This window comes from Lepidothrix coronata, unplaced genomic scaffold (genome assembly GCF_001604755.1).
Source record: "Lepidothrix coronata isolate B3197 unplaced genomic scaffold, Lepidothrix_coronata-1.0 Scaffold116, whole genome shotgun sequence".
NCBI classification, from domain to species: domain Eukaryota; kingdom Metazoa; phylum Chordata; class Aves; order Passeriformes; family Pipridae; genus Lepidothrix; species Lepidothrix coronata.
This window is the reverse complement of record NW_016690296.1, coordinates 1,998,849-2,020,960: the sequence shown is the minus strand read 5'-3', so window position 1 is coordinate 2,020,960 and position 22,112 is coordinate 1,998,849. Positions and strand designations below refer to the sequence as shown.

The 22,112-nt window shown below is 41.6% G+C and overlaps 1 protein-coding gene and 1 long non-coding RNA gene across 11 annotated transcripts in view; one reads left to right on the top strand and one right to left on the bottom strand.

Annotated features, from left to right (window-relative positions):
* LOC108502295 overlaps positions 1–22,112 on the bottom strand; it is a 122,971-nt gene that overhangs the window by 62,354 nt on the left and 38,505 nt on the right. For all 6 annotated transcript variants that reach the window (XR_001876430.1, XR_001876433.1, XR_001876431.1 and 3 more), the window contains 2 exons: positions 19,347–19,410; positions 12,118–12,171 (listed from right to left, as the gene is read on the bottom strand). This is a non-coding gene — a long non-coding RNA (uncharacterized LOC108502295). The remainder of the gene's footprint in view (positions 1–12,117; positions 12,172–19,346; positions 19,411–22,112) is intronic.
* Positions 1,098–22,112, top strand: part of PDE5A (phosphodiesterase 5A) — a 50,253-nt gene continuing 29,238 nt past the window's right edge. For 2 of the 5 annotated variants that reach the window (XM_017825091.1, XM_017825090.1), the window contains exons 1-5: positions 1,098–1,211; positions 13,390–13,972; positions 14,604–14,693; positions 20,296–20,367; positions 21,440–21,529. In XM_017825091.1, coding sequence (XP_017680580.1) covers positions 1,108–1,211; positions 13,390–13,972; positions 14,604–14,693; positions 20,296–20,367; positions 21,440–21,529 — 939 coding nt within the window. In that variant the 5' untranslated portion in view covers positions 1,098–1,107. Of the gene's footprint in view, positions 1,212–2,116; positions 2,440–2,475; positions 2,645–13,389; positions 13,973–14,603; positions 14,694–20,295; positions 20,368–21,439; positions 21,530–22,112 lie in introns of those variants that run through there. The other 3 variants (XM_017825093.1, XM_017825094.1, XM_017825092.1) reach the window with 3 other exon arrangements.

Below are 22,112 nucleotides of genomic sequence, written 5' to 3'. Positions count from 1 at the left end.
ATGTGTCCAAGTGAGTGCTGTGCACAGATGTGACATAAAGACACAGAAGATAAAACCCACATGTGTCCAAGTGAGTGCTGTGCACAGATGTGACATAAAGACACAGAAGATAAAACCCACACGTGTCCAAGTGAGTGCTGTGCACAGATGTGACATAAAGACACAGAAGATAAAACCCACATGTGTCCAAGTGAGTGCTGTGCACAGATGTGACATAAAGACACAGAAGATAAAACCCACACATGTCCAAGTGAGTGCTGTGCACGGATGTGACATAAAGATACAAAAGACAAAACTTTTCCCCCGAGCACATGGACAAGCTCTTAATCCCTTTGCTGTGATTTTCCTGTTGATACCCCTTCCCAGGCTGCAGAATCCCACCTCTCTATAAATCGAGTCTATATATGCCTGAAAAGGGGTTAAGAGCAGCAGAGAACACTTCATATGATATATGTTATCTTACCTTCAAAGACACTGCATGTGATGACACAGGAAGCCTTGGATGTGCATCCTACTTCGTGAAATGTCTATTGTGAATGCAGAGTATAAATTATTATAAATGGGCGCATGTGCACACCTTAGAATGGAACTAGAATACATGAAAGTGATGCTCAGTGTTAACCAAAAATTCAGTCCTAGCTGTCTAATTTTAGAGAAAGTAGGAGCTGTGAGCTGAGCATCTTCAGAGCTAGGCTGTGCTTATTAAATGTCAGAAAGGCATCTAAGAGCCGCACTGTAGGCATGAAGGATTGAAAAGCCAGGGCTTTAGCACTCATACCCAGGCTGAGGTCTGTCAAAGATCACATATTGACACCCCGCAGCGAACCACTCCGAAGTGACACCCGATTTCCCACTTTTTGGAGGCAGGCGGGGCCGCGGCGGAGGTGGAGCCGGCTGTGCCCGCGGCGGGACCGGCGGCCGGGCCGGAGATGCGCTGAGGTGCCGCGCACCGGGCTTCCTGCCGGCCGCACACCTGGGAGCGCGGCGCAGGCACGGGTGGGAGCCCCGGGCACCGGCAGTGGAGGAGGGCCGGGCCGGGCTGGGCCGGGCCGGGGGGAAGGCAGCGCCGGCAGCCGCGGCAGGAGGCGGCAGAGCGGCGGCGGGAGCATGGAGCGCTGCTCTGCCCCCCCGCCCGAGCAGGAAGCGGTGGAAGCGTGGCTGGACGATCACGGCGACTTTACCCGCTCTTACTTTGTTAGGAAAGCTACAAGGTAAGACCGGAGCGGAGGCGGATAGAGGCAGTTCCTTTCTTCCCAGCGAAAGCTCGCTCTTTCCCGTTTCCCTTTGCTGTCTCCAAAGAAAATAAAAAGAAGCGACTCCCCCAGGTCCCCTCCCGCCGCCCCCACCCTCGAAAGAGCAAAAACTGAAAGCAGGGCGCAGCAGCCCCGTTCGGCTGCCACCGACGGGCACACGCGGCGCTTCCCCGCAGGCTCTCGCCTGCAGACCCCGGCCCGCGGCCGCTCCGCTGGGAAGCGCCCGCCCGGCACCGGGAGCCGGTCAGCGAAGCGATCCCAGCCTGGAGCTCCGTGCCCTGGACTCCTAGTTATTTATTTTTGTTTTGTTTTGTTTTGTTTTTTTTTTCTCGCTTTAAAACAGCCATAGCCAACTTCTCGTGAGTAGCAAGCAAGTACGTATTTCCCAGCCCTGCGAAGTAGGTAGTAGCCTCAGACAGCATCTGTCTTGTGGAGGGTGGGTTATGTCAGTACTTAGTCAACGCAAAACAAAGCGCTGCTCTTCAAGAGCTCCGTCACCCTGTGGGCTCGTCACCTCTTCTGACATCTGGGCGGCCCCCGGCGGGGCGAGGGCCACGGGTTAAGTGCCGAGGGAGCTGACGAGCCGTGCGCGGTGCATTCGAGAGCGGAGCTCCGCCCGAGCAGGGGGGGCGAGCACCTCACGGACGCCGTGCTGACCCCGGGACTGCGGGAGGGGAGCGGGGGCGCAGCCCCGGGCAGGGCAGCAGGCAGGGAGGGATCGCTGCCCGGGGGGAGCGGGGGCACAGCCCCGGGCAGGGAGGGGTCGCTGCCCGGGGGGAGCGGGGGCACAGCCCCGGGCACAGCCCCGGGCAGGGAGGGGTGGCTGCCGGCAGGGGGCGGCGCGGGGCCGCCGGGCTCCGCCGCTGCTCGGGGGCGGCCGCTCGGCTCTCGCCCCTTCTGGCTGTCGGTCCTCGCGAAGAGCCCGATGTCGAGGACCTGAAGAGCTCGTCGGGGCTTTTCTCCCCTCTTTGGCTTGACATGCTGCCTTTCGGAGATAAGACGAGGTATTTGCTCACCGTTGTCACACACTTCGGCAGCGGGACTTCGAGTTGAATTGGACTAAATTCGGCTATTTTTAGAAGTGGAGTCAGGTTTCCATTTTGAATATTTTCCGATAAACAAAGCAGTGGGGATGCAGAGCACGGGCGATCTGCGGCTCCCACGGTCTGTCTCAGCGAGAGCTCGGGTTAGTGAGCGCTGTGCTTGGCTCCTCGGACACGCCGTCTCCGCGGGCTCGCTTTGCTCCTCTCCGCTGCCCTCCCGCTCGCTCCCGAGCCGCTCGCACCATCTGCTCACCGCTGCTGATTTACTGCTTCCCCGAGTCACTTAGCAGGGATGGATGCATTCTGAATGAGGTTTTGCTGCTGCTCCTCTCTGCATGGGATGGGGCGGTAAGAGGAGAAATCCCCATTGATAATTGACTCGCAGAGAGCTAGAAAGCTTCAGGGGTCACCTGCTTACTTGTGACCATCTGTCAGGCGGTCCCCTTCTGCTGCTGCTTCCTTAGGTTCATTTGACAGAAAAAAAAAAGTAATAAAAATGCCTTTAAGAATGTCTTTTAAATGTTGATTTTGTTTTAAAACAGGCTGTGCATAGGTGCAGGATGCATAGGTGGAAGTAGTTAACCTTGATACTCTCCAGAACACTAGTGCATGGTGTGTCACTGAAGGGCAGCTTGTTTGCCCAGGAAATAGGGTGTTAGCAGCTTTGAGAAGTAGCATTTTATTAGTTCAGCCTGTCACACTTCCTTTGGAAACTGGATGTAGTATTGAACAAATAGGAATGCTAATTAATAGTAACCGCTGTGCCAGATTTGTTTTCCCCATGGACAGGTTTGGTTAATCCTTTTTTTTTTTTTTTAATGCTGAGGCACAGATTTGTGTTTGTGCGGCTCTGAAATAGGCAGTAGTTCAGAAAATACAATTCAGTCGTGTCTCTGTGACGGCCATGCCTCTGACTTAGAGAGGGCTCTGCAGAAAAACTGTTGACTTTTGAGTTCTTGCTTGGCAACAATTCTGTGATGTTTTTGAAATGATGGAAACATTGCATTTGTCTCAAAACTCTCTTCTCTGCTGTCGTGCATGGAATGTTTGGTTTGTTGTTTGTTTTTTTTTGTCCTTGCTGTATGAATAGAAAACTGTTACTATATAATAAGGAATACCTTTTTTATATATAAGTTTGTACCTCCAAAAGACAAATGACAAATTACTTGAGTGTATATTGGTTCAAAGAGGATGACATGAAGAGCTGAGCGGTTTGAAAGAACTGATGTACTTTGTAAAGAGGCTTAATGTTCTACATGGTAGTGTTACTTAGAGCTTGAAAAGAGAAAACCCTAAAATTTAATGCCATGCTTTGTTTTAGCTGAATCTTTGTAGAGCAGCACACATTGAACAAAGACTATGCTGTTAATGTTTTGCTACTTGGCATTATATTTACTCTCTCAAGTAAAGCAGCGTTCCTTGAACTAGTTTCAACTCTTTCCTAATCATAATTTACTGCCTCTCATTTTTTGTTTTGCTTCATAATATGCCACAGTTCTCACAGGTCCTAAAAGCAACAGACCAAGAAGTTTAGTTAATTTGGTATCTTGAGGAGCACAGAGGCATATTTGACTTCATATATTTGACTTCATGGGCACAACTGCTAATGGATAGAGATAGTTTCTCTATTTGTTTCTCAAATATTTCTACATAATAATAGGAAAAGATCACCAGCTCAACCATTTATGACAGCGCCATACGAGCCCTTGCCACTGATAGTAATGAGCTTTGGATCAGAACCTAATACAGGAATTTTATTATAGATATTAAATCATTTAAATATTTTCCTCTGCAATTAATTAATTCCCATAGCATTTTATACAGTAGTTCTTTTGGTAATTCCCACCAAAAAAAATTAATTAGGTGCCTTAATACTTATAAAATTAATTATTTGGGTGGTCTTACGCCTGCATATTTGTCTTGTTGGGTTTTTTTGAAGTATGGGAGTCACATCATCTCATATAATCATTGAATAGTTATCTCCTGTTTGCACAGGGCAGTTTGATATTAGTATCTGTTGTCATGATTCAAATAAAAATTACCTTTTCTGGCAAGGCAGCACTTCAAAAGACGGTATTTCTTTCTATTAACAATTAGTTCATAACAACTGCTGGAGTCACTGGGCTCCCCAGTCTGTGTTCTGGGTTCTTGGAGGGAAGGGCTGCAGGTCGTCTGCTTAACAAACGTGCACCTGCTTTCCTCTCTGCCCTACACCGTGTTGTAGAGGATGAGGACATTCAAATGTCTTACCCCTTGTATTTTGATGTGCAATGCCCCGAGGTGGGCAGTGCTGGCAGGCAGGCCACCTCACTGCCTCCCTTGAGCCTGGGCCGGCTTCATGGATATTCTCCGACAGAGCCGTGCTCGTGGGATTCTCCCTGCGCAGCGCAAGGCTGCAATCCCACAGCGTGTCATCCCGGGGAATAGCTCGGAATTATCCCTCCTTCGAGGCTGGGAATAAACCGTGATCCCGCGAGTAGGAAGCTACGGAATCAGTTTTTTACTACTTTATCCTGTAGCAGGCAGACAAGTGGTGTGCAGAGGCAGTATAAATAGGTATTATCCATGAAGTGCTGTTCCAGTGTGATCAAAGTGCAGAACAACAAAGGGGAAGTGTGTCACCAGCACACTTGGGGATGAGATGGATTTGTTCACTCAGTGATACACAGTGCTGGTAACAAACCACCTGGCTGGAGAGTTTTTTATACTGTACATTTAAAGATCAAGAGTTTCTAAATGCCCAGCTCCTACTAAATTTAAGATTTATTTTTTTTTCCAACTCCTCTTGTTATTTTTCCCCTTCCAAAAGTTTTGGAATTGCCTGTCATATTCTGGCTTCCCAGAAGAAGAAACCTTTTGAAGTAAAATGATTCTTCTTTTAGATTGTATCTCGTGTTTCCCCATCCTGTTGCTACAGCCGTAATTGTTCTAACTAGACTCTATGAAGGCATAATCTGCAGGGGTTTTTTATCACATTTATGGCTTTTTCTCTTCCTGAAGTTTTACCTTTTTATGTTCTTTTAAAAAAGCAATCCACGCGTTGCCATGCTCAAACATGATACTTATTATAAACCCCTATGGAATACTTCTGTATTTCTGACTTCCTGTTTGTCCCTACTTTTAAAAATATGGGATTGATTCTGCCTTGGTGCTCTTTGCAGTCAGAAGCAGCAGACTGCCAAAACAGCCAGAGTAAAAGGTCTCCTCTTGGTTAGAGGTAACTGCTTTGTTACAGGCAGTTTTTGTCTGGTCTCCTAAATGTCCGGCATGATGGAGACAAATTATTGACCCAAATTTTATATGCCTTTCACTGGAAATAAGATTATTTTGTTATAAATAAATAAATGGCTTATTAGCAGGGTTGGGAAATATTTACAAATGAATTAAGGTGGGGTGGTATTTGGAAAAATAAATGTCCCTAACACCATGGTACTTCACAGTGCTTCACTGAGGATTCCAGGAGTCGCATTTACTGGGACACCGCGCTGGAATTCAGAAGCTGCATAACTTGAATATATCGATTACAATTATTCCTTTGAAAAAACCTGAGCACAGTCGTTTGGGGTTTTTTTCGTCTTCATGGCTGGTGGACAATCAATTTGTAATGTCCTGCCTGCAGCACTGCATTACTCGGGACATTTGCCTTCTAGTCTCTGTGTCTCGGGGGCTTTTCATTTTGAGCTGGTTATTTGAAGTTGACTCCCGTAAATATTATGTGTCATATGCGTTATGTCACTGTTTTGTTTGGTAACACATGTGTGCTGAATTTTTTCTGAAGGAATATTCAGGTTTTCAAAGACAGAGCTATTGAAGGTCTTCTGCACCGAAATGTGCTTTGGCCCACGTTTTTCTTATAAAGGTATCACTGACATATAAAAAAATAATAATGCCAAAAATATACAGGTGCGAGCCATATTCATCCCTATTTACCGCAGTAAATAGACAGTGGGCTTTGAACTTGTATGATTGAAGGACCCCTCACAGCTTTCCAGGGGAGGCACAGAATCCTGTGCACATTGTTTGGATGTGCTGAAGGGGGACTTGCTTTTTTCTAAGTTACCCTGTGTGAAGTATTAACAAGAGGACTGCAGACCCACTGATTCTTTGGACCATGGCTTGGAAAAACCACAGGAAGCAGTGGTATTAAGGCAGGGATCAGAATATTTTCTTCCACTTACTTGGTTTTATTGGATGTTTACTGAGCTTTTCTGAGAAGTAAGGACAGGAAAAAAAATTGATTTCTGTGAAATTTTGTACAGTTTTCTTCTTGGTCTAATGACCTTTGTAGTTATCCCACTTATAAATAATGTATCCATATCCTTATGCCTTTTTTGATAACAGCAAAGCATTAAGATCATCTCAAACTATTTTAAACTCCTGACTCAAAAAGCACTCAGGAAGGTAAGGAATGTTACCCACATTCATGAAGTTGTAAATGTGATTGAGTATTTCTGGCATTTGTTGTTGGAAATAAAGGTAGGTGTGTGCTGGAGTATCTTGGAAACAACCTCTAAAACAGCAATTACTGTAGACTGAAGAAACTGTCATTTGAGAAATTATAAGAAACCACTTACTAGCAATTTACATCTTAAATTCCCTAAAAGCTCTAAACTGAACTCCTACGCAGAATGTTTTGGTGTGAAGATGAACTAGGCAGCAGAAGATTGTGAGTAGCTCCAAGGAGAACGTGCTTTTACTGCCTACAGTTTGCCCCAGGTGATAAAGAAACAAACGGGTGTGCACAATACACTAATTAAAACACTACTGGTAAACCTTAGGTAGAAAATAAGATGGGGGAAACTACTTTAACAGTTAACACCCCTTTCTGCCTTCCTTTGTTTCGGGGTAACTTTACTATCATATTATATTCATGATAAATCACCTGTGATGTCTTCAGACCCAATAAAGTTCATCACAGCCTATGTTTATGCTGAATTAAAGCTGAATTGTGCGGGAATACATGGCTGAGATCAAGGATTACAAACAAAGGAATTCCAGGCAATACATTCCTGACTTGAACTAATATTTTACCACCTGTTTTCATTTTCACTGTTAAAGCGGAAGCATTTTGCTTCTGCCATGAAAAAATGCAGTTAACAAAACCACAGTATAAAAGTAATTCTCTTCCCCACTGGCAAAGAAACATACTTAAATTTATATGGAATGCTTTCTCATTTATGTGATTGACTCGAAGAAAACAATATAAAAAAAAAAGGGAATTAAATAGAAAATGAGCTATTTATGAAGTGCCAGAAAAGAAGCCCTACTCAAACGGCCCTTGTGGAGAACTCAATGGTTGTAATTTCACATCAGGTCTGGCACTGAAAATACAGCCACTAAATATATTTGCTTAGTAAAAGATGTATATTTTTCCCATTTATTTGTGCATTATGGTGAACTCATCCCAGCACAGAGAGCCATCCTTAAGCCTCTGCACCACTTAAGTCCTACTAAACCCCTGTTTTAGGAATTTAGTGGGCCTGAGGTCTCCAGGTAGGTGTGAACTTAAGTCTTAATCCATCTTTCACCAAAATTACTGGTATTGTCCTGTGGCTTTCCACAATAAAATCATTATGTACATAATTATTTTTAAAATTTTGAGTTTGGAACAAGAAATAAAGGTCAGGTCTTAGAATCTGACCTTCAGTCCCAGAGGATTTATTCTGTCTTCCCTTAGAGTGTGACTAGAAGGTCCCTTCTGTGGAAGAAAGCTTTCTTATAAAAAGTTAAGCTTGCAGTTTGGTTGTTAAAGAAAACTTGAAAATAGCCAAGAACAGCCAGTTAGAGTTAGTTCTCCACTTTGAATACGTTTTTTACAGATAATAAAGCAACCTCTGGCTCCTATTTTAAAAAATGCGCATTCAGACAAGATCGAAATTTCATAGTTCTGAAAGGTTAATTCAGTCTTTTATGAGCATGGTTTGAACCAAGAATTAGAGTCCTTAATTTAGATCTGTATTCCGACAGAAGTCATTTGTGCCACTTGAAACGTTTAATGTTAAATGTATGCTAATGTATTGGACTGAGATGTGCTATAAAATTGGCACTCGCTTGAAGTCATACTTCATCCTGAAAAACTGCTTGCCTACCACTGCGAGAAATGGCATCTCCACTAACTGTAATAGAAAAGGGTTTAAGGAAAAACAACTATTGTTTTTGTCAAGCTACTCTTTCAGTCAGTTTGCAAACACTTCTTTTACGGTCAGTTTGCTCTTTCCATCTAACGAGGCCTCTTTTCTATGGCCAGAAAAGGCAAAAACCCACTTAGAACATGACGGTGAAATAGCAAGTGGGAAGGCAAGTGTAACCTCCTAGTAGCTTTGAATTCCAAATTCATTTGTTAAAACTGAATAGGCTTTGAGTTATTGCTAATGCTTTAAATGATCTCCATGTTTAAATTATGCCAGGATGCGGGAGAGAAATTTGAAGACATCTAGTGGTTATATTAAGGAAGGCAATTGAGAAAATAGTTATGAAGCTTAGCTTGAAATATAGATGGTTTCAACACTAGCACGATTAGGCCCCAGGAATTCAGATACTTGAAAGCTGGCATTTTCTAGTAGGCAAGTTTGGAATCCTTCTCCTGAAGTGTGTTATCAGCAACTGCTGGTTTGAGTGAAAAATTACCAAAACAGGCCACACAACTACTGAAACATTAAACATGGTATATATGAAAGATTCATGAGCAACAGAGAAAATGGGGAATTATTAGTTGTTTCACTGAAAGCTACTTATCAATCGGTTCTGTTATGGTACTGTGATTATTAAGCATTCTTTGTGCAAGACAAGCAAGATGCAGTTTACTGTCATTGTTGCATCTTGGTATTAGTTTTGCATTCTGGTTTTTGCCCATTTTGTCCAAAGATACCAAACAGTTGCTGAATGGTCATGTTGGTACTGTCTTACATATGCAGTGTGGTTATATATGTGAGCAAGACAATCATAATCTGGCTGTTAATATTTAAACATCTTCACTGGGTTGGGTTTTTTTATGAGAAGTCTACTGTGTATTTTGAAGATAATCACAATGAAGATGGGTACAGTAAATCATTTAATATTCCCAGTGTATGAATAGAATAGTGATTAGTGTTGTGTCAGCATGGTTTAACACACAGGCCCAGGAAATACAGCAAGGTTCTCCTCAGGTCTTAGACCTGAGGGTGTCCTCAGCTCTACTTGTGCCCTCCTGCATGACCTGGCTCAAGCCATGTCACATCCTTGTGCCTGTGTTTTCTTACCAAGTGATCTATTTTTGTTGCCTATTCATATTGAAAACTTCTTGCTTTATAGGACTTCCTATACAGCATTTAACAAATCAGGGCCAAAGAATTCCTCTGAAGTTCCCAAGTCCTCATGTACTGCAGATAATGTGTATTTGTACATAAGCAATGAGAGAGGGGAGGATCACGCAATCTTTTTTTCTTTTTTCCTTCAAATATTTTGCCTGCCATTGTATTTTCATCCCCTTCCCATCCCCATCTCTCCAAAATTCTTCTCCAGTTTTGTCACCTGCTGATGGAGTCACCAGCCAAATTCAGCAGTCACTACTGTCCTGTGCTTTATAGAGGAAAGACTGGGTTTGGCTGATAGAAGTGACTAAAAAATTGCTATTTATGAACTCTGGGATAAATCACAGCTCTCCTGAGTGAAGGCTCATACTGCAGTAAAGGATGCATCCAGGTCATGAGGAATGGATGCTGTAACTCCTCAACGGGCAGTGATTGCTGTGCTGGGATAGAGACATTGCACTGATTTTAACTGTCTGCATGGATCAGAATCTGCTCCTGCACCTTCTAAACTACAGCAAGGCTCTTGTACTTAACAATCGTCTCTTGACAATGCCAATGCCTAATGCAAACTATTCATATGAATAGACTAGTCACAAGTGTTTATTTCTTCCTGTAGCCCTTTAAAAACGACATCTTAATCCTACATAGCACTTGTTACTAATTTCCAGTAACCTCACTTGTGGTTCAGTTAGTGTCTGGTATCAGCTATCTGTTGAGTCGATTCTGTGCTGTGAGAGTACTCCTGTTAGTCATAATACTCCTCTTGTCAGGCATTGTTAAATAGGATTGAGTGTCAACAAGCAAATGCATGTCAGGACTTTGCCTGATAGATTTTAAATAGAGTTAGAATACGTCAGCTAATGAGAAGTGCCAGTTCTTCCACCCGTGTGTGTAACTGGGTGAGTAAAAGGAGCTAAATAGTTTCCTTGTTAGAAGAGGCATTCAGTAAAGGTCAGCGAACACTGTTCTTTTTCCAGCTAATTTGAATGGCTTTCCTGTTGCCCAAATAAAAATGCTTAAATGGTTTGAAGTTCCAAAGCATGCTTTAAACAGTTTAGTTAAGGATTTGTTGCTGTTGTTGTTAACTTAAGGAGCTTTCTGAGAATCACGCACCTTGTTGGCAAGTTACTGAACCATCATCTAAGAGACATTAAAGGACAGGAATAAGTTACTCATATTTATGCAGCTCCACATATAGTTCTGTTCAATGCTGCAGCGCTTCATAAACAGTGCAGATACCCAACAAGTAGTCAGTTCCTGCTAAATGTAATTCCTTTCATGTGAAAGGTTTTACAGTTATGTTCCACATCCCTCGGTAACCTCCACGAGACAGAGAAATGAAAGCTTATTTTACGCAGTAAAAAGGCAAAATGGTAGAAACTAAATAATTTCATGGCCACAGTTTGAGAACAGGTATTAGAATTCAGAGTACTGATTGCTACTGCTACAGGCCAGGGGACATCATTATACAACACTCCAGAATAAATAAAATGACAGGTTTCAACTGATAAATCAAACTTTTCCTGTAGCTTTTGCTTTGTCCACAAAGGGTGCCAGATTCTTTCTCTGCCCTTGCATTTTGTATCAACTTGTCCACATATGTAAATTCAGTGTAAACCAGAAGTAGGTGAAATGACAGCATTTTATATTCTCCTTTACTCATGAGGAAATAAGCAGTGAATCAGATTGCTCTGCAAATTGCTCTCACCCAACAACTGTACAATTGTGAATCTAGGTCAAGGCACTTCTTTAAAACTACTGATTATTCTGCACCTACCTTCTTGTGTCTCAGGTTTAAATCCACCCACCTGGCATTTTCAGGTTCTCTTCTGCAGCCTTAGTGCTAGATGATAATTTTGTTTAGAAAAAGCTAAAATTTTCCAGGTAATTTATTTTTTTGAGGAAATTCAGAGTAAAACAAAAAGAACCCACATATAACACACAGGGTGACAGGAGTTACCAGTACTGATTGTAGAGGTTGTACTCCATTTACTTACAAATTTTTTTGCATCTTAAGCTTTTTATTTTCCTTAAGGATATTTTTGGTCATTTTCATCCCAAATTTTTGTTCTTTCTTATTCAGTCCAATAAATGAAAATTCCAAATGTTACCAAATGCCAGCTTGTTATTTGGACTCTCACTGAAACAGCTTTTGCAAATGTAACATTGTCCTATGCAAATCGTATTATGTGTTTCAGTAATGCATGGTCACGACTCCCATTTATCCTCTTTAAGTACTGTAAAGTAATACTGTTAAAGTTCTAATAATAAATTAATTGTTCTTTATGCTGCTTCACTACAAGAAGCATTTGGATGAGGTAACTCCACAAAAAATAGGTATCACTGCTATAATACGGGTCATTGGTAGTTTTAATAATTCAATGTTTTATAGCAAGTTTGCCTGCAGTTGAGGTCTCCAAATGACATGTGATTGCAAAATCTGGAAAACTCTTTCAAACCTCCCCAACAGAAGAAAAAAAAGGGCATATTTGAAGTACACTGGGGCATGTAACCGATCAGCGGGTGACTAACCTGACTCATCTCCATGGCTTCATTCAGCTCCACTCTCAGAATTCCTGTGGGCTGCTGAGCAAATAAAAAATATCCCAAATTTAAAACATGACCACCAGGAAAGGTTTCCAAAAGATCAGACTTCTAACAGGGATTTTTTTTGCTGTTCACAGGCCTGTATGTTATGTAATGCAGCAAAAAGATCGTTACTTCTAAGAGTAGGGCATGGGCTGTGAGGGATCCTCGGCACTGAGCAAACCAAATAAAAAGCCCTGCATTTAAAAAAAAAACCAGCCAAAACAAACAAACAAACAAACAAACCCCCAAACAAACAAACCCAATTTTGGACAAGAAAATATTATGGTGATAAGAAAAAGTATCCTCCTGTTATTGATGATATGTGTGCTTGTGCCCAATGGAAGACATGCTGTATTTAGTGAGGACATTATTAGGGTTGGCTTCCTAGTGCTAATTAATTTGAGAAATACGGTTAAATACTAGAGATGCATGACATTTTTTTAATTGGTGATGAACTCTTAAAAAATACAATTTTAGGGTTATTCAGTATTTTGGGTTGAGTTAGACAATGAGTTTCATCTGCAAGGAAAGGAAATAGGAAAGATGTTTGAAAACAGTCTGTCCTTTCATTATTTTGAAGGGGGCTGAAATAGAAACATTCATGTTTCTTTATGACAGTTTTTAAGCAAAACTTCTATGCTTTGAGTCAAACCAGCATTTTTCATTAACTCAGAGAGCAGAGGAAGTTAACTTAAAAATAGAAGATCGGTGACATAAAAATAGGAGGGGCGGCAGGTGATTTGACAGAGGGAATTGAAGTTCAGAATTATCTTTTTAGAGGTCAGAAATGGTCTGAAAAACAGAATTAAAGCAGAAGGTTTTGTCTTCATACAAATTGTATATACATCTTATACAGAAATCCAGATCTTAGGAATGGGAAGGACTGGAACTTTTCAAGCACAAAATGATGGTGTAAACTTCTGATCTGTATTCTGAAAGGCGCAGCGTAAGTGGTCTCCCTCTGCCCTACCCAGGTATTTCCTTTAGGCAGAAATAGCTTCTTTTTTATGGGGCATAAAATGTTACTGCTTAATCTGGGCTGAGTGCTTCATAAAATTGGAAAGCATTGATACAGAGGAGCCTAAAGGTGCATCGGTGTCCTCTGGGTGAAAAGGTTTCAAGTTCTCCTCTTTGCAGCATCAGCTTCCAATATGTGTTAGTGCCCGAGGGTTTCCCGTTCACATCGCTCACTGTATTTGGATTTTTGTTTGACAGAGAAATGGTTAATGCATGGTTTGCTGAGAGAGTTCACACCATCCCAGTCTGCAAGGAGGGAACCAAGTCCCAGAGCGAATCCTGTGCTTGTCACCAACCTACCTGTGCCGAGACCACCAGCCCTGGGACACCGGCGAGGAAAATCTCTGCTTCGGAATTCGACAGACCCCTAAGGCCTATTTTTGTCACGGACTCGGTAGGAGCAGTGAGCTTCCTCTCAGGCTCTGAAAAGAAGGAACAGATGCCTCTGCCATCTCCGAGGATTGAGACCAGTGCAGGGGATCAGTGCTCAAGACTATTAGAACTTGTAAAAGACATTTCCAGTCACTTGGATGTCACGGCGCTGTGCCATAAGATCTTCCTGCATATCCACGAGCTGATAGCAGCGGACCGCTATTCCCTGTTCCTGGTCTGTGAGGACAGCTCCAATGAGAAGTTCCTCGTCAGCAGGCTGTTTGATGTGGCAGAAGGCTCCACCCTGGAAGAAGCTTCCAACAACTGCATCCGCCTGGAGTGGAACAAGGGCATCGTGGGGCATGTGGCAGCCATAGGCCAACCTCTGAACATCAAGAACGCCTATGAGGTGAGTCGAGGAAACTTCTCCTGAGCAATTCTCCAAAAAAAGAAGGTGCCTTATGATCAGCTGTTGAAATATTGCCACTTCAGTACCTGTATTTGGACCTGTGTTCACTTAAACTGGCGAAGGTGCAAAGCCCACCCCGTGGTTTTGGTTATAATACCTGTGCTGTAGATACATGTGTGCACAGACACAGGGCGCTATGACTGAAAGAACCAGAGTTTTGTAACAATATTGAGGTGAAAAATATGAAACAAGCAATCTCTGATAAAAGCAAAACCACTGACCACAGTCATGAAACTTCGTTCCTCTGTGGCCATGTGTCTTTCAGTGTATTTCTGTAACCTCTTCTTGATGATAAAAGCTCCACCAGGGATGGTTGGTCTGTGTACATGTTCATGATAATGATGGTCTAGGTGCAAAAAAAGACTTCTCCTAGGATTTGGGGGGGGTGGGTTTGTTGTTGTTCTTCATGGTTTTTGTTTTAACACCCTGAGAATAACAACTTCATATAATTATTACCTAGTAATGGAACTTGTGTTATCCTGGGTAATATTCTGCTTTTCTTAACCTTTAAACCAAGGAAGAAAAAGAAGTGATATTTCATCAAGCAGTCTAATAATTGTATTTTTTTCAGGATCCAAGATTCAATGCAGAAGTTGACCAGATCACAGGGTATAAGACTCAGAGCATTCTCTGTATGCCAATAAAGAATCACAGGGAAGAGGTAAGTTGCAGTCTTAGGATCACTTCATGTAATACTGTTTCCAACCACGCTGATGCTTTAAACTTCTATTAGCTGCCAGTCATTATCTTCCACTATAAAACTATCTCTTTTTTTTTTTAAAAAAAAGACTGCTTTTGTTTGTTTGGACTTTAATTTTATCTTATCCAGTTCAGTAATGTAAACCAAAGGGAACTGTCAGCATTTAATCCCAGATGCAGCAGTAGAATATATGGATTTAACTCTAGAAGTGCCGGTCCTGCTTCCTGCACCAAGTATCCGTGAGCATTAAAGTTCTCTGCACACTTCCTGGTCTATCCCAGAGCACTGAGACTGCAGTTAAGAGTTACTGTCAGTGAAGTACATTTGGGTTTCCTTTGATCCTGACTGTAGGAGCCTTCAGCCACATCACCAGTTCCAGGAACACTCACAAAGGGTAAGGCTCTCTATAGAGTGCGTCCGAGCTTTGAGGTGGAGATTTTCTCTCCTGAAATTCATTTATTTTTCAGAGCATTTGTGGTTTGCTTCCAGAGAGCTCAAACTCCCCAAAAGAAATGCTGCCAGGATTGGTTTGAAGGCATCATACCTTCTTCTTCTTGCTCTTCCATCTTTCACTCCTCTTAGGGAGTTTTTCACCTTGGCTCTTACCGCACCGAACCTTTCTTTCATTAAATAAATTGATTAAGCTCCTGATTTAACTTGTCTATTGAATCTTACTGCAGCTGACCCAGATGATCAGCCAGCTTTTCCTTTCTTCACATACTACTAATTTTGGCCTAAATTTTTTTCTTTTTTTCAGTTCTTCCAAGGACAGCACTTGATCCTTTCCTACTCTTGCTTAAAAGTCTTCCCCTGCAACCACCGCTGGCCCTGGGCCAGCAGATGAGCAAAGCAGATGTGGTGTGAACAGCTGTCAGGGACCAGTGGTCCATGTCAGGCTGATGCAAGGCTTTAACTTTCACCCAAGCCATCCCATTTTCTTTTTGTTGAATGGCAAAAAATGCTTTGCTCCGTGTAGGTGGGAACAGAAGTGAGTTACAAAGTCTTGCTGCTGGCCAGGGAGCGTGGAAGTGCCCACTTCTCCCCAGGTCCTGCTGCTGGGTGGGGGAAGGAATAAGAGCTGCAGTCTGTGTGTCCAGTGCACCATGACTTAGGGGCTGAATAAACCTGCAATGGGCCGTGTCCTGGGCCAGCTTTCTACTCCTAAGTGCATCAGCAAGGGGAAATGAAGCAGGAACTTGTTTATTTGGAAACGTTCAGCCAACCTGAAGTTTGAGGAGAGTGTTATACTCATATGTAATAATTTGAAGGTGCTAAACTCTAAGAGTTCTTATAGGAAAGGATTGCAACTTTAATTTTTTTCTGATTTTTACCAGAAGGTTTTTCTCCTTCTCACCACAACAAATGACTGGCATCTTTCTGGAGATATCGTTGGAGTCAATGAATCAGTCCTTAATTTTCCATTTCCATTCTGCTGCTTTGTCTGTTTAAAAATCCCCAGAACAACAAAGCCAGAATGCTGACTCCTCCCTGTTAAAAAGTAAATAGATAAAATTTAAAAAATCCCCAAAGCCCCTCTATTAATATTGAGGCTACTGAATGCAGCCTTAGCCCAGGATGTCAGCAACCACAGTCAAAAGATGATTCTGGAGGTCATCCAAAAATAAGCACTGAGAAAGAGAAGCAACTGGGGCTTTCTGTTTGTTTGTTTAGTATTAGGACTGTTTTTTTAAAAACAAAAGAGTCAGTAAATGAGAGGAAGAAAATCTCATGCTGATTATTAAATCCTCTGGGCCTGCTGAAGTATGGAGATTTTTCCAGTAGATGCTTTTCACGTTTGCCTATATTTCCATGAGGCATGTGAGAAACCAAAGCCTCATTTAAAAATAACATCTAGTAAGAAATTCCACAGATGAAAAGCAAACAGTTTGATTCACAAAAGAGCCCATGAAAAGGACCCAGGAACTAGTAACAATGAGAAAAAGCTCCAAATGGTGCTGATTTGCCTTCTAGGGCTCCTGGAAAGTCAGGAAATGCAGTGGCACAGGTCTTCTGGTTTCATTTGGGCTTGGATTGATTCAGGGACCCACAGAAAGGATTGCAGAGGCTGTGGCAAATAACTATCACCTTGGATGTCTGCACCTGGTTTTGTAGGCACTTGTCAACAAACAGCCATTTCAACAGAACCAACAGGGAGTAGCACTCCTTATTCCATTCCTTGGCTTAATCCAACCTGTGGAGTTAAGCAGGGCTGACACAGGCTCAGCACAGCTCTCTGACAGGTTTGGAATATCTGGAGAATGGAAGGTCTCTGATGCACAGAGACACCACAGCTGCCACAGAACATCTACAGGAATCACACAATTTTCTGTTACTGCTGCATTTTTTTTCCATTCAGCCGTGCATAGTAATTTGCATTAAGTTCAAATTCAGTTTGTTTTCTACGAAAATCTGTAGGATTTTCTCACATGGAACTTTTAACCGAATTAACTGAGACCTCTCTCCCAGGCTTCAACTAAGACTGAACTTCCCAGTAATTGGCTGGGGAAATGTTTTATTCTGGCAATTGTTTAGTTTGTTGTTCACTTTGCCCTGTTTGCTACTATTTCCAACAGCCTTTGAAAATATCCTGTTGCGTTTTGTTGTGTAAAATGTGAGCAGGCATGTTCCTGCCAGCCAGGGAAGTTATTTTCTCCCTCAGTGAACACTTCAGATATCGCAGTTGCTGCAGAATAGAGGAGCTCCAGCCAAGCTGACTTTAAACAAACTCCCCCAAGTTCCAGTAGCAGTCTTGCTGCAGGATTATGGAGATCAGTAATTTGCTTCTTGGGTGGATTTTCAGCTTATGCTGAGACACGTGTTACATTCACTGGACTGCTGGAAATCACGCAGGCTGCTGCTGGCATGAATGATAGAAGAGGATGTGAAATTTTAGTTTATTAAAAATGGAAGTCTGTAAATACAGTTCTGTCCCTGCAGGATAATTTCATAAGCCTGAATCAAAGCTCTACAAGACCAAGAGAGCGAAGTAAGGTTAACGCCACTTAGTCTGTCTCCTGAAGTGGGTACGTTCTCTTATTGAAAATGAGATAAAAGTTGAGTTCCCTTCTTTCTATTACCATTCTTTGGCTTAATGTAATTTTTCTTCAGGTGCCAGCAAAAGCAAATCAAAAATATATCTTCCTAGGAAGCAAAATTAATTGTATTTTTGAGTCAGCTGAAGTAAGAACCAACTAAAAAGGGCACCAGTGGCCTGTAGAGCTGGAAGAGCTTTTCCAGAGTTAGGCCTGTAATCCTAATGTGCAAAAACCTGCAGCATGAAACAATCGAGATAAAATCCAGAGCACAGTCATCAGTCATCACCTACTGGGAAACACTCTAGGCAGGCTGCTACTTTTAGAGGCAGGGCTCAGCTATGGCAAGAAAATAGTAAAAATAAAGTTCTCTAAGAATTAGAAGGAATCTCTTCTTGTAATGTGGATCACGATTTCTTAAATGGGAAAAGTGGATAGAGAAGAAAGGTTAGAGGACAAGTGGAGCCCTGGAAGATCGCTTGTGCTGCCAGCAAGAATATTTTTAACCCCTTTCTTTCCTATTAGTTTTGCCTCGTGTGACCAAAAAATATACACGCTAATTCTGGAGCTGCAGCAGGAGAATGACAAGGACTCAAACATACACATCTTTGCTTTATTGCTACATGACTCACGTGTTATTTTTTCCCAATATTCTCCAAGCTTTATCTCAGATTTCTCTTGTTTATTGCCACAAACATTTCATGCTTTGTATGTACCTGTTATCTGAGAAAGTTTCCTGTGCAGCTGAGCTCAGAGTCACCTTGGATTCAATTTTTCTGCTGGTGCAAACATAACTCCCAGCTAGAGATCACTGGTCAGGCCTATTGTTATTGCTGATTTGTTTGTAATAAGTTTTAAAAATGAAGATTTGGGTTTCATACTGAGCTTAGTATTCTCTAAAATGCAGGCATATGTTCTCCATGGCCTAAAATGTTACTACATGATTTACGTTTGTCCTAATTACAAAATTACTTTAGTAACAGGAACAGATCCTCTTGAGTTCCCTATATCTTCTCCTAATTACCTGGTTGCAGGCAAGACTCCAATGGCTAAAAAATATCCGAGGTTTTTCTCATTACTGTCTCTACACCATATCCTACAGAATGTAGAGAAGCACTGAAATCTGTACTGATATAAATGAGGCCACAATTTGGACCAGTTTAATTTTTAAAACTGTTCATTTTGTATGAAAAAAAAAAATGCACACATTACACAGTTGTCTAAAAGTTTAGAATGCCACTGAAACAGCAACAACAAAGAAAAAGGTTTGCACTTGCATGTTTTTTTATCATATTCAAGTCAACTATGACTTTTTAGTAGGTTTATTTTCATTACTCCTTCCCTCCTCAGTTAAAACCTTTTACTGAAAGACCTTTACAAAGCTCTAAAACCAACCATTGCTCTTGGAACACCTGCCTTTGTTCATGTATCATAAGCCTGCAGTGCTGATAAAAGGAGCTTAAATAGTCCTTTTTTTTTCTCTATAAATATGGTCCTTTTACTGTTTTCTTATAGCTTTTTTAAGCACTACAGACTTTGCTTTTGTGGAGGGGATGTGTTTACACAAGATGAAAGCACTCACCTTCCGGATGCCTGGAAAAGCCTCTGGCCTTATTAAAGTTGTCTTAGCTTATGCTGGATCAAAACTGAAACAAAATAAAATAAATTAAATCAATACCCAGAGAAGACAGTGGTATGAGAAAAGGTGTCACCATTAATCTCTGCACGTGTAGGTTAAAATAAAAGCATATTGACTGCTTAAAGGATTTGCTTTTATTCAAAGTCTGCCATGGAAGTAGATAAGACTAGTGGTAAATTGTTACTACAGAAAGGAAGTTCACTGGATAACAAATATTCCTCCCTAAAGTGAATGAGAGGGTGACTGTGGGAAAAGCTGGGTGGTGTGGAAGGGAGCTGACAGTTCAGCTTTATTTCAGACAGACATTTTTGAGCCCACAGTTGGCAGCGATTCATCCTGCAGAACAATGACCTTGCTTGTAACATCAGTATTTTGGGAATGCGAGGCTGAGAGATAGTAAATTGTCTTCTTTTCCATTACAAAAATAAACCCACATGCCTTCTATCAGTTTAGCAGTTACAAATGTAATGATTAACAGTTAACTTTTTAAACATTTAACCACCAAACACAGTTTTCTTCTGATATTGCTTATCCCAAAAAAAGCGAGATGAAAAAATACCATCACTAACACCTTGCATTGGTTTTACACTACTTGGACTCAAACAAAGGAAGTTCTTTGCAGTTCTTCTATCACTTGTTGTAATCACGCCAAAAAAATCTGAAAAAATGTAAAAGCTTTGCCTATACTTTATGTCAGATTAATAACACTCTGCAAAGTCTCAAAAGGAAGGAAAACATACAGAAAGGCTAAGGTGGGAAACATTTATTATACTAACAATTCGATTTAATAGTCAACCAAATACCTGTAATGATCACTTTTTATCTTCTATACATATGCCTAGAAATACAATCTGATGACAGACTCCTAACTGCTCCATTTTGAACACTCTAGGTTGTTGGTGTGGCTCAAGCAATCAACAAGAAATCTGGAATTGGTGGCACCTTCACTGAACAAGATGAAAAGGTATAAAAGCTTTATCCATTTCTGTCCCTTCTGTTTTCCCAGGGGGATGGGGGATGCATATGTTAATTATTAATTTTTCTCAAAAAAGTAAAAACTCCTGCTAATACTGCAAATGTCTTTGTTTCTGAGGCCATGAGAAATGTGGATGTGGAATAGTTTGATTTCTGGATCGCGATGTTATCTGTCATTTGTCTCTGAAACACAGGCTTGCTCTCCTGAAATGCATTGTAAAACAGTTTCATAACTTGTAAGAGACATCATTTTTTATTCAATGGTTCTGACTCTCCTGGCATGGCCAACAAACATATTTTGAATATTAAAATTTGTGTAGTGATTCTCTTTCAAATACTGTGTCACTTCTCAATATAGCAATTGCAGGAAAAGAAAAAGCTTTGGATAAATTATGACCAATGTCTAAGATAATCAGTAGAGCAGACAGTAGAATTGATTCCTAATTCTCCCATTGCAGTTGCTTTCCAGACATTTCCGGACTTCACATTCAGGTTGGTTTGGCAAAAGCCAGGCTGTGCTCAGGCTGAAGAAGTGACTTAATCCTCAGCAATAAAAGAATCAGAATTCACCCTTTCTCTTTGAAAACTCCCCCTTTAAAACAAAATGCAGCCTGAGTATCTGCAGGATATCAGAATTAATCCCACATTGAGAGGGGCAAAACTGTGGGTTTGCTATGTTAGCAGAATTTTATTTCCCCTTTCCAAGAGATGGAATAGCCCAAAATGAGAGAGGCTAGTTGTCTGAGCTCAGGTTTTCTAAATAAAATAAGCATTGCTGCAAAATGACTTGATTCCTTTGAGCTGCTTCTTATATCAGTCTTATCAATCCTACTTGCACCAAGATAACCTGCGAAGATCATTAGTTTAAACAAAAGGAGAAGGGATTCTTGAGGAAATAACAAATTAGGAGCAACTGAAAAAACCCAGACCCTGAATGTGTGGTTGCCAAAACCAACAAAAATATCAATTAATACTTCCAAGTGGAACCAAAACATTGCAGCAGCTTATCTTTGACTGTGGGACGTCATCTCCACGAGGTGCTGATGTTCATTTGTCTGCAGGACTTCGCCGCCTATTTGGCATTTTGTGGAATTGTCCTTCACAACGCGCAGTTGTACGAGACGTCTCTGCTGGAGAACAGGCGCAATCAGGTACGGAACCCTTTCCCGGTGGGTCTGGGTGTCCAAGTGACCCTCAGTGTTGCTAAACCGGTGCAAATTTGGCTAATTTTTCGAATTGCCTTCGTGCTTCATGTGAGGAAAAAAAAAAGGAATAGGAGCACATTTGAGCAGCCGAGTCCTCCAGCAGCAGCCTTGAAGTGCTGTATCCAAATGATGCTCTCACCAAATGAGTTCATTAGGATCTGCTTAGAATTACAACAGACAGTAATTGTGTTCCAAAGTTTTAAGAAATGTAGATATCACTGGTTTCAGAATGCACACATGAGCCATAGGAAATCATTAGGTTTCCTAAGGACAAGTAACTGTGTTGCCTGGACTTCTCAGGTTTCATCTGATGACCTGTTAATGCCTAAATCTATTCTGCCTCTCTGACCCAAAACATCAGCCAGCCATCTGTGCTATTTATTTCCTCCATCAAAAGCATCAAACTGGCTGTTATTCACTTACTTTGCAGTCTGTGTGAGAGCCAATATTTAATTTTGGTCACAGACACACACACTGACTTCCTTGATTCAGGGGAGAGAAGACGCAAAGACAGTAGTAATGCTAATTA